Source organism: Poecilia formosa, unplaced genomic scaffold (assembly GCF_000485575.1).
Source record: "Poecilia formosa unplaced genomic scaffold, Poecilia_formosa-5.1.2 Scaffold460, whole genome shotgun sequence".
NCBI lineage: Eukaryota > Metazoa > Chordata > Actinopteri > Cyprinodontiformes > Poeciliidae > Poecilia > Poecilia formosa.
In genome coordinates, this window is record NW_006800399.1 from 262,481 (window position 1) to 275,494 (window position 13,014).

General features: G+C 35.8%; 1 protein-coding gene across 1 annotated transcript in view; it reads right to left on the reverse strand.

Annotated features, from left to right (window-relative positions):
• ctnnbl1 (catenin, beta like 1) overlaps window positions 1-12,728 on the reverse strand; it is a 92,353-nt gene extending 79,625 nt beyond the window's left edge. Inside the window, exons 1-5 of the mRNA XM_007577922.2 lie at window positions 12,571-12,728; window positions 9,562-9,795; window positions 6,350-6,456; window positions 6,071-6,210; window positions 3,338-3,435 (exon numbers count right to left, since the gene is read on the reverse strand). Of these exons, the coding sequence (XP_007577984.1) occupies window positions 3,338-3,435; window positions 6,071-6,210; window positions 6,350-6,456; window positions 9,562-9,795; window positions 12,571-12,600 (609 nt within the window). The 5' untranslated portion in view covers window positions 12,601-12,728. The remainder of the gene's footprint in view (window positions 1-3,337; window positions 3,436-6,070; window positions 6,211-6,349; window positions 6,457-9,561; window positions 9,796-12,570) is intronic.
• Window positions 12,729-13,014: the final 286 nt, after the last annotated feature.

Here is a 13,014-nt window from a genome sequence, read left to right on the forward strand (position 1 = left end):
TCAAAAACAGTGACATGTGGTCAGACTGCATCAGGGGTGGTAACTGTTTGATTCCAACCAACCTCTAGGTCTACTCTAACATCAAATTGGGTTATAGAGTCAACCAACCAACCTCGCTGCCCTCAAACGGCATCCCTTCAAAGAAGCTGTAAAGAACAGTGAGGTTGTGGGCGCTCCGTTGGGCGGTAAATGGACTGCATTTATATTATACCTCCACCTGGAGAGGCTGGCAAAGCAAGCTGAGCTGCTGTCTCACCCAACAGTATGAAAGAAACCAATTTAGTCACACAAAATGTTTTCAGCTAGAAATCTTGATCTACTGTCTCATTATTAGTTTTTATGTTTGATCAAGGTTAGTTAACTTAGCAAAACATTCATAACAGAGAAAACAAATAAACTGAAATTGTGCAAACATTTTTGTTAACTGAAATAAATAGAAACTGTAATTATTAGGGAAAAACTATAACTACCATAAATTATAGTATAGTTAGTTTAGTTTGTTTTATATTTTGTTTATGAAACAAACTAAAACATACAGAAATTAGAAAAATAGCTTCCTTTCTTTTTGTGTTAATGAATGTATTTCATAGCCTTTCAAACTGATGTGAAACTGATTTTGTCCCCTCCACACAGACAGATTAAGTCAGCTGTCAGTAGGCCTGTCACGATAAATTTTGCCGAGCAATTGTCTATAAATTATGATAAACGATAATATTGTTTCAAGACCTTTTGACACTGATTTAATGGAAATGACATAATAATGAATGGTATTTCCTGCCATAGATAGATACACTTTATTTTCAAAACAACACATAACATTGGAACTGATAAACTATATAAACAAAACAACCAAAAACAAAAATAAAATGGATTCTCAGTCTCCATTAACAAAAAATGTACTTGAATAAAAAGTAAACAACATGAAGCCAAAGTGGAAATAAATATTGCATTCAACCAAAAGAGTGCAGATTATGAAGTCTGTATACTATATTGGCCTTCAGTAATCACTAGATTTAAATGGAGAAGATGGGCACATCTGACTACCTGATGCAATAGTTCACACTGCACAAGTCCAAAATAATGGCTGTGTGGCTGGATAACACACGGCACGAACAAAACCGTTATACCTAGGACTTCTGTCGGCTAATGTGTCTCTCAGGTTTTGAAAATGGGCTGACAATCGGCGACAACTCCTGCCGTGTGCGCTGGACATTACACTAAGGAAATGAGGAAGGGAGGGTCAGTGGAGAGCACCGGAGTTGAGCCTTTTTTCATTCAGTGTCATCAATAGGAAGAAAAAAAGGCAGAAAGAGATGATAAAGCCGATAATTAAAATGAGGTCGATAGGTTTAATTTATCGTTATCGATTCATTTATCGTTTATTGCGACAGGCCTAGCTGTCAGGACTCTAAAATCCTCCTGGTGGCACTAACACTAGTCTGTAAAATGACGACAACACAAGTTGGGAGAAAACACCAGTCACCTGGCTGTTAAACAATAACAGTAAATTTGTCCTCAATGTTATCTTCTGTATAGTATTCATTACCCAATTTATATATACATAATAACAATAGAATACTTTGACCTTTTGGAATTAATCACCTAAACGTTAAGCAAAGTATGAAAAAACTAAAACTACTACTGTAACTAATAAAACCTCAAACTAAACAATATCAAACTAATGACCAATAAAAACTAGCAAAAACGCACAAAAACTAATTAAAACTGACAGAATTAGACAAAAATTCCCAACAATATAAAACTAAACTATATTGAAAAAGCCAAAGGCATTAGAGCCCAAACGCTGGTTCTGATAGGCAACCAGAAAGTCAACAGAAAACATGACATGACCCATAGACTGAGTGCCCTCATTTAGGGAGCAGTCACATGTCAAGTACAACAGCCAGGATTTAGAGCAACTACAATAATAATTTTGTGATCTTCAAAAAATATGTTTAGTGCAGAAAATGTACAATTGCTGTACAGTCTGTTTTTTGTTTTTTAAGATTAGTGTTTCTATTTATCTTTATCTTGATGTTGCTGCTTCTGAATTTCCTTATGGAATGACAGTAAAGGATATTTCTTTTCCAAAATTATTACTATTTAAATTTAAACTGTACACAATATGCATATCGCACAGAATTACCCTTCCTTGGACAGAAGTTCAAACTGAATGAAGCTTTTTTCTTTCTGTTCAAATTGTCAACCCGCCACAGTGGCAGGTGCATTGCTCCTATTTACACGCCACTTTATTCTTTTATCCACATTTGGTCAGTGGTGGGTGCCAATTAGCAAAATATAAAATCTTTAACAATATTGCCCAGATGGAAATCATATTCCAAATGCAAATCAGATGCAAAGACAAATGGTGCTGAAAAGTTATTAACTAAAAGACAAAGACAAGGCAAATACCAAACCGAGTGACACCGGCTTTAGAATCCAAACCTGCATATGTTAAAATGTTAATCAAAATATAATTTTCACATCCACCATGAAAAGCAATGGCATTTATTTTTAGACTGTCACAAGAATACAAAAGCTACTTTCAAAGAGAATGTCAAATAAATCTTCAATGTAGATCCTTTCTGGATCACCGAGTTTAGCACAGACTCTTTTAAAGTTACACACCACAGACATGTATTGATTCAAAAAAAAAAAAGAGAATGTGTGCTGGTGCTACAGGAAGCTTTGCAAAAGAGAAGACGACACTGAAGTCAGAAAATAACCTGCATCTGCATGTGCAAACTCCAGTAACTCAGAGCCAACTGAATACCTGCAGAAGAAAAGTGTTCAACCTCACAGCTCAGACCTGTGAGCCAGCAGAGATAAGGGGTCAGTCCCCGCAGTAACAAACAAGACAGACAATATTAGATGAAAAGCTACAGAACCACCCATCACTTCCTTCCTCCGTTAAAAGGTAGAACTGAACATTATTGCAGTCTGACCTTTGTGTGAAAACATAATGGGATATCAACAATATTGATGCTCCTATTGAGTAGGTATCTGCTTGGTTCACAGACTTAAGTCAAATAAGCAGGAGAAGCTAAAAATACTGTTTTATTGTAAAAAAGGGGGAAAAAAAACTAGAGCCCTATTAAAGCATCATAAAGTTATAAATAAAAACTAGCTTAAGACTTCAACCAAAAAGTTTAAACTAAAAAAAAAACATTTTAATGTCAATGAGAGCAAAACAGAAGTCCTATTTTGTATTCACTAACAATGACCAAGTAATCAATTTTTCTCTGTCTAGTTTGGATCCAAAGCACAAAAACTTAAGTATTGATCCAGTGAGAGTCAAGTGATCAATAACAAAGACTGATGTCAATTTTGAACTCACCAGGGCGTCAATGAGGACTTCGGCTCCCTCCTCACTCTCATGGAGTGTGTCAATATCCGTCAGCTCCTGCAGCAGGTCCACCACTGCTATGGCAACATGTGGTTGACGTTTAGAAAAATAAAGACTATTACAACACGTTTTCATCATTACATTTATGGGGAGGATAAAAATGATTACATTGAAATTAACATTTAAAGCTGTCCTTCAAATAGGAGAAGGATTTGAAGTTCCATAGAACTTTTAAAGTTCTATGGAACTTCAAAAAGATTCAAATGGTTAATCAATAAATGTAGTGATTGATCAGGTCTAAATCCCTGCTTGACACGATGAAATGCTTTGGAAGTGTTAAAAACTGATGCCACACTCTGAGATATGGAGAGGAAGATCCTCTAAAAATTATATATAGCATTATTATGTATATGAAACAAAATTGTATTATTAATGTCAGTTTTCCTTAATATTGTGTGCCGATGTGCGATCTGAATTATTTCCACATTTCCCCAGGCAGTCTCCTATCATTTCTCCTCGCTACACTAAAGATTTCCTGAGACATAGCTAAACAGCCAATCATGTGTGGTTTTTAGGGGAAAACAAAAAGTATTTGGCCAATCAGTATTGCTGAATTTAACGTCTTGGGGTCGCTGCATATTTCCAAGAAATAAAATATGAAAGAGATTTCCTCCATGTTAGAGAAAATGCAGGAAAGTTTTGTATCGTTGTGGTGACGAAGCTGACCATGGTGACAACGGCAGCCAAGAGGAAGTTTAATTCTCCGTCTTCAACGACAACACGGAGGATTTTCCACGTGGCTGCTAAGCTACAGCTCCTGTTCCTCAGCATGTTTTACTACTTTTAGCCTCCATACTACTTTACTCTTTTTTGTTGTTTACTTTTTCTGTTTATCAGCTGTTGACATTTGTTCTTTGCTGATAATCAGTTACGAACTGAGATTTATTTGATGCTTATGGTCTGGAAATACATGTTACTGCCTCTTTAGTGATACAGTTTCTATTTTGTTTTTTGGTCTCTCTTGTTAAATGTTTTCAACCATTAATGACAAAACTGCAACTGCAACTTATTTTCAGATTCCTAGTAATTTCTGAAAGAAAAAATGTCTGGAGACTACCATTAGACACATTTTGCAACACTAGTTATACTACATGGTTATTTGTCTACAAACCGTCTAAAGGTTTCTCAGTCAGTATTTTAATTAGTCTTTGGTTTGGGTTTGAACTGGGCCACAGCAGCATCTCAAATCTTTCCCTTTACAGCCTTTACACACTTGTTGTCGTCATTATTCTGTTTCAAGATCATATTCCAGCCAGGCTTTAGGTGTCGATTGGACGGTGTCACATGTATGGATGACTTTAGCTTCAGCTGCATGGTATTCAGGCCTGGTGGCAGCACCACAAGCTGAAATCATCACTCCTTTATTTCATTGCATGACAGCTGGAATGAGGAGTTTGCACCTGTACTGTATGCTTGTTTTGATTTTCACCAAAAGTGGAGTTGTTTCATTCAAATTCTGTTTCACAAACAGGTTTGTCCTGGAAATGTTTTGACTGTATAAGAAATCTTATGACTACTGTGATAGAAAATTTCATCTTTAGTCTCATTTCATTTTTGATGGAACTGATGATACTTTTTACCATTTATTTACTGATTATATCTGCTTTGTTTTTGTATTTCTGTAAGATGCGTTTTTCCTTTAAAGAAGTTTCCAGATAATGTTTAGATGTTTCTGCAGCTGTGATAGCAGAAGAGACCTGAAGACATCTTGGGTAAAATGCTTAATCTGGCAATTGTCTTAAAGGACTGACGTGTGGAATGTAGTTTGCACCTTTATTTGACCTGCACCCATGAGTAACTGACAAAGAAGAATTAGAAGTTTCTCCTGAAATCCTTATCGGTTCTCCTTCCTGCCATAAAATCATCCCCTCCAAGAGGTGAGGGACACTTCATGAGGTGGGAGTCAGGATTGTCTCTGTGGTCCATCTGGCAATAAAGATGAGATCAGACTTTGGGTGGGTCTTTGCCTTGCTGTGGCTATACAACGATGTGAACTGGCAATCAAAAGCCATCAAACTCAATGTGTATTTTCTTTCTGATATGGATTTTTTCCAAATAGCTGCCAGTATTTCTAAATCCGGGATATTACCTGGTTGAAAGCTCAAAAGGATAAAATTGAACACCTCTGCTTTACTTTGTTCAGTATTCCTGTTATCTGCCATCTCGCTCTCTCTTGGCGTAAACAAACTGAAAACGTCATATAAAATACAGCATTCTTTTAAATGGCTTCTTCCATTCTTACGCTTCGTCTGGTTTCATTTTCTTAGCTGCGGATGCATCCTTTGCTACAAATGACCAAGCATTCACTAAAGGAAAGCTATGCCATTGCATTTTAGGCCATGTTTATTTTATTAAAAAATGTATTTATTTGTATTTTTCTATGCGTTTTGTATAAAATTAGCTTACGTGCTTACATGAAAAATCTGCAGAATCTGTCAATAGATGAATAACAGTAGCCCTAATTGTGATGTGTTAAATTTCATTAAATCACAAATACTGTAAAGCTATTGTATCCTGATTTGTAAAAAGCTTAGAGACAACATCTGGGACAATAACTGTGACAGACAAATTGCATCAGTTTCTTCAGAAATCAATGGAGCTTAACGACCCGGGAGGAAGACAATAAACACTGATGTGTTCTTCAATAGCTATTCAGAAGGATATCAGTGTTTTCATGGCTCAGGAGGCCCAGCAGCGAGTGGACGGCGTTAAGCTCCACCAGCAGGTGGTAGAGATCCGGCATCGTCGCGATTACATGCATTTCCTGGATGATGTCGTTCAGGTCCAGCTCTGACTCCATAAACCTGATCAAAAACAAAAGGAAAATGTGCTACCAGACGCTTTTGATTCTGTCCAAATGGATCATATTACACATTAACTTGCAAAGAAACAAAGTGTGTGACTGTGAAGTGAACCAAAATGCGTCATTAGTGATGGTCTTACTTCTCTGGATTGTCTGGAAACTTTATCCTCAGCTCCTGGTTTTTGTACGACCTTTTCTCAAAGGTCAGAATCATTTTCTTCACTGAGCTCTCGTCAACTGGCTCTGCCTGTTTGATTAGTGCAGGAGTGAGAAAGAAAAGATGGGAAAAAAAGACCATGGAGGGAAAGAAAAAAAAAGGTTTTTATTGAAGCAGCTGTTGCAATAGCAAAGGAGCCATCAGGGTGACCTTAATTATGTGAGAGGAGCACAGGTTTTTTTTCCCCCAATCTGGGGGATATTTCACTGAAGAAGGGAATCCGTTTAACCTCCTGATGGCTTAAAAGCCATAAATTGCTGGGCAGATAATGACCAGTTAGGACATTTCAACTGGTTGACATTATGGAACAATGCGGCTCTTGACTCTGAGTACCTCTTGACAGTGGGAATCTTTGAAAAGGCTGCAGAGTGGGATTATAGGAACGTAATTATAGAGGTGGCAGTTTTCAAATGTCCTACACATGATGATGGCATCGGTGACACCAGAAATTCTCCTGGCTGAACCGTTTCCTTTTTCTTGTGGTTGTTTCAGTAACTTTTTAGGTCTCACCTGAAAAACGAGCAAAACTAAAACATGGAAAAAGCTATAAAAGTTGGATTGTATTGCAAATAAAATAGCGGTACTGTTCAGGGTTTCACACAGACAATTTTTTTATATAAAATAGATAAATTAAACAACAGGTATATCTCCAAACCTCAGGCTTTCTATGCATTTTTCATGACTAAACTGCAGATTTTTCCAGCGCTCTCAGCCTATTTTTGACCTATTTTAAAAGTCAGAAATACTAGAGTTAACTAAGAGTTTACAGCAGATACTGGTAAAGAGGTCAGGTATTACATAAATGGACAGTAAAGTAAAGAAGGATGGACTGACAGTTGGTGGATAAAGAAATGGGCTGACAGACGGACACACCAACTAACAAAATACGGCAAAGAAAGAAGTTTAAAAATACATTTTATTCTTCATATTTATTCGAGATTGAGGAAAATACTTTAAATTCAATATTTTTTTTCCAGACTCTGTAAGAAACCTCCAATAATAAGTAGATATAGTGGGGGAGTATTTGATACACCGCTGAGTTTCCCTACTTACAAAGAATGAAGAGGTCTGCAATTTTCACCGCAGGTCCACCTCAACTGTGAGAGACAAAATCTAAAAAAAAAGATAATAATTCTCCCCTCCAAAAAAACATAAGAAAATATAAAAAAATCACACATTTTACTGCATTGGAATACGTGAGGTAACGATCTCAAACAGGTAATGAGTGGAGGATAGAAGAGACTCTTAAAGCTGAACTAACAGGACTGTGAGAGCCAGAGCTCCTGCTGGTTGCTAGGCAATCAAATACTTATTTCACTACATAAAATGCTAGTCAACTATTTAAAAACCATGCAAAGTGATTTTCTGGATTATTTTTACATTTTGTCTTAAGTTGAGGTGTACCTACGAAGAAAATTACAGTGCTCTTTATTCTTTGTAAGTAGGGAAACCTGAAAAACCAGCATCAGATACTTATTTCTCTGTTGTGTTTTGGATGTGATTGAATCCTGTTACTTATAAGCATGAACAACACACACACATTATCCAAAGTACTGGAACCGCAAAGCTCCTGTGTTGATGTACATACAGCTAAAAAGATACGAACAGACAATGTCTGAATAATGTAGTTTAATAACCACAGTGCTATTCTAAATAAGTTATTTTTAAATTCCATCATAAATTGTTTAAAAGAAGAAAAGCAATTTCACACAAAGTCAATCAAATGACAGAAACATCTTTATTGTCTTTATTATCTGGTGAACTGAATGAAACCAACAGCTGATTTTCTAAAGTACTTTGTCTCAGTAATTTGTCTTACTGAGACAGTAAGACAAATTATTTATTATCAAATAAACCAGATCAAATGATTATTTAATGTCTACTATTGATTTATTTAATAGGAGACATTTAAATATTGTGTTGACTTTAACTTACCCGCCTAGAGAATGTTAAGGACTCAATTTGAGTTTCTGCTGACCCAGGAAGATTAAAGAACACAGGAACCGACTTTTAGATTTAAAATTCCCCAGTAAACATTTAATCGTTAAACTTACAAGCGAAAACCCCCAGCAGAATGTATTTGAACCTGAAGTCATTTTCCTTCATATCATCTCCACCATCAGGGAATAGTTTCAGGATATGTGCAAAGAACTGGTGTGAAATTAGAGGTTAGGACTTGAATAACGCTATGAATATTAGCAAAAAATCTCACTTTCTGCCCAAACAGTGAAAGTGGTTAGCAGAAAAAAAACACACCTGAAAATGAAATGTTTTGACCTTTTAAAAGGCTTAGGTGTGCAGTATTGATTAACCTCAAGAATAGGACCAGAGTAAGAATGAAGAGTAAGCCTCCCAAGAATCATTTAATCACATGATCAATTAAAATGAGTTCAATCATATCCATTCTGATGATTAATACTTTTTGAAGGTGAACATTTTTTACAGAGACCTCATAATCCATTTTATTTATGGTTTCAGTGTGGTATGGTTTTTATTTATGTTAAATGTATTTTTTTTGGTTGTCATGTTTTATTTTGGATATTTAAAATATCTTCCAGTTCCAGTGCTAAGTGCTGCTTACAAAATTACAATTCATTGATCTTTTAAAAAGCATAAACTGGCATTATTATGCAATAATCAATATGTTACTAGAAAATGGTCTTAAATCAATATTAGCTTATCACAATAATTACTGGGACAATTTATCATCCAGCAAGACACAAATGTTATCGTGACAGGCCTGCTGGAGAAATGACTTGAGAAAGTAGAGTCATTCAAAATTACACAGTTTATGCCATACAAGTACTTAATCATAAGTAGTTATTGTGTTTCACCAGGACAATTATTATAATCACACAATATCTATGTTTGGTGCGATGGAGAAAAGCAGAAAATGAAAAACAAGAAAATGCCAGAAGTTTGAGACCATTTCAAACTAATGATGCACCAATCAATCGCCTATTAATCAGAAATTCATTTCTTAACTCCAACAGGTTTGATGATGACAACATTTATTTTTTATGTTGGGTGCATTAAATGCATACTGCAACAGATGTGTTGCTTCACTTTGCTTTACATATGAATTTTGTCAAATAATAGTAATATTTGTAATACTGAAATAGTAATTTTGCTCACCTCTGGTTCTTCCCCATCCTGGTCCATCAGTTTCTCTAAGATCATCTTCCTGTCTCCAGTCGGCTCTTCGGTTTCTTTCATTTCAGCTCCTCCTTCTCCTCCTCCTCCCACCTCCCTGAACCTGGCTGCCTCCCTGGGTCCCACACCTTTCTGCTGCTTCCCTCCTCTGGAGTTGTCATCTCCTCCTGCAGCTCCTCCATCCTCTCCCCTTGGGCGCTTGGCTCCTCTGTCAGGCTGAAGGAGAACAACATTTAAATTTACATTTATTATTTTATACTACTAAGAGGTTTCTTTCTGACTGGAATCCCATTATTGGCAACCAAACACTTCTGATTGCAGACAAGTCTTTCGCATGTCTCCACTGGTATTTTTGTCCATCTAACTTTTACGATGAGCTCCAAGTAGGCCTGATCCGATAGCACTTCTTGCTGCAAGATAAATTTTCCCTGAAATTATTCCGATAAACAATAATGTTGTTTTGAGGCCATTTTCTAGTAACATAATGGCACAGTGATGCAAGAACACATTCTGAAAGATCCATAAACTTAAAATTCTAATGAACGTTTAACACTGGAACTGGAAAATATTTTAAAAATCTAAAATAAATTAACAACAAAAAGTAAGATAATAATAATCATTATTTAAATAATAAACAAAATTTTCTATAAACAAAATCGGCTTTCAAAAAAAAAGTGGATAGTTAAGACCAAAGTACCCGATTGAAGACTTTCTGTCATCTAATTGTTAAAGAGGAGAAGACAAAAACAATAATTCAGGCCAATCAAAATTATTGAGTTTGTTTTAATTCATCTAGCAATTAACTGAATGACTGAAATATTGCCTATTACGACAGGCCAAGGCCAGGCCATCACCCTAATGTTTATCTCCCCCCAGATATTCTCTGTCAGATTGTAGTGTTTGGCATATTGTCTTCAAGTTTTTCATAATAAATAATGCCTCTTAAAACCCACTCAACATAAAAACTGGACCATATGTAGATAACTAATCAGAAACCATTATGAACACTCACAGCTGCAGGAAATAGCAGCTTGTCACAAAACAGTACAATGAGAGAAAACTACAGTTTTATTTACACAACAGATTGACTTTTTCTCTCAGTCTACTTCCATCTTATACCTGTAAGCCAACCATTTTGCAACACAGTTTCTCTTGCTACTAAAGTATTTTCATTAGGGATCCAAAATATATCTGCAAGTCGGCCAATATTACCAGCCAATGTTGGTTATTCTACATATTGGCACTAGAAGTAAGACTGGGCCTATATTAAAACCCAATGTCTTTTTCCATCTTGTTTACACTGCAAATGACAGAAAATCTGCTGTCAAATGATATATGAGTTGTCAGGCATATTCCACTACTTGTAGTTATGAAATTAGAGCAATTCTAGTGTAACCGAAATTTTAAAAAAAAAGGGCAAAAATGGCCCTTAATTGACGATTCACAAATGAGAAAAAAGTTTCACAAATCCCAAACATGGTTTTAAATATTCTGCTATTAGAGCAGAATATTTGCATAGTCCAGGTATGAAGAGTCTACAACATGTTGTAGTTTTTTAACTAGAGTCGAGTAAAGATGAAGAAGGTTGTGAAAATTAGGTGGAATCACCCTTTAGCCATTTCCCAAATCGGAAACCAACTTCAGCTTACGAAGCTGAAGTTGGTTTCCGATTCTAGCTTCCAATAGCTAAAGGACGATTCCACCCAATTTTTCACTACCTTCCACATCTTTAATTGACTCTAGTTTAAAAACTACAACACCTACACACTTCAAACCTGGACTAGATTATTCTGCTCGTCAAGCTGGATATTTAAAACCATATTTGTGATTTGTGAAATCTTTTTCTGATTTGTGAAATCTCAAAGTTCGATTTTCACCATTTTTTTGCATCTGGATCACACTAAAACTGCTCTAATTAAAAAACTACAACACCTAGACATTTCCAACCTGGACTATATTATTCTGCTGTAATAGCAGAATATTTTAATCCATGTTTGGGATTTGTGAAACCTTTATGTGATTTGTGAAACTTCACTAAAGATCAGATTACTATTCATACTTGTTCCATTCAGCTTTTTTCAAATTCAATTCTAATTCAAAACCACTTTATTAATCCCAATGGGAAAGTAAATGTTGGTGTAACTCACTAATTCTTCAAAGAGTTATTGTACATGGTGATGGCTGTTGGAAGGAAAGATCTTTTGCAGGGGTCTTTTAAGCGAAGTTTCACAATCAGAAAAAGGTTTCACAAATCCCAAACATGGTTTTAAATATCCAGCTTGAAGAGGAGAATAATCTAATCCAGGTTTTAAGTGTCTAGGTGTAGTACTTTTTAAACTAGAATCAATTAAAAATGCGGAAGGTTGTGAAAAATTAGGTGGAATCGCCCTTCAGAAATGGAAACCAACTTCAGCTTCGTCTTCAGCTTTGTGTTCTGACATTTATCAGTCACATATAAAAACTCGAAGCGAAGGGAGAAACACCGTGAAACAGCCTGGGTATGCTTTGAAATTCACTCTGAAAGAAGTCTGTATAGACTACTCCAAAAAGTTGAAAGAAAGAGTCTAAAATATTAGGAGTGGGTCAACACTTCATACAATTATGAAGTGCAAATATTTGTCGACATTACAGAAAGAAAGAAAAAACATGACGTGATAAATACAACCAGGTAGATCTAATTAAGTTGTCTGAAGTTACAATGAGCGAAAACCTCTACTTTTTTTTTAACCTCTTTATTATAGCAAATACTTCAAGCTAATAAGCTGACTGTAACGTTTATTTTGATTAGGAACGATTAAAATAATGCATGGCCGATTTGGCTTTTAATATTAGACATTTACAGATGATATAAAAAGAAATGGACGTAAATAACGGTTCTAAATAGCAGTCTGCTCTCTGGTTTGTTACTGCAAAGCTGTTACCTGCAAACAGTTCAAGTGGATACGGTCACTAAACAAAAATTCATTCGCTATAAAAGACAAGAGTGAATACCTGATAGTTCAGGAGTTCTCCAACATCCATTGTTCCCTGGTTGCGTCCCTGTACCGTAATATAACCGTGTTTAAATTTGAAATCCTACACGACTAGCTTTCCAGCTAACAACAAGCTAACAACTGAAACATGCCTGTCGTAAAGCGCAATTGTGTCTTCACATTTTGTCGTAAACTGCTTTCTATGTCGTAAAGCGCTGCGATTAAGCTTCATTTTTGTTGTTCCTGTAGGCAAAGGACCCAGTAAATGAATTATTTGCTCAAAGTCAGTGTCTTGCTTAGCTAGTTTTCAAAGTGGAAAATCAGCAACTCGTCAAGATCTTTTAGATGAAGTTAGTTATTTTATTTATAGCATAAAACAACAACAAAGAAAAATAAGATCAGCTGGTATAGGAATCAAGTGCAATGAAAAAGCAAATAGTTTGGCTGGAGAAGCAGTCCAGGC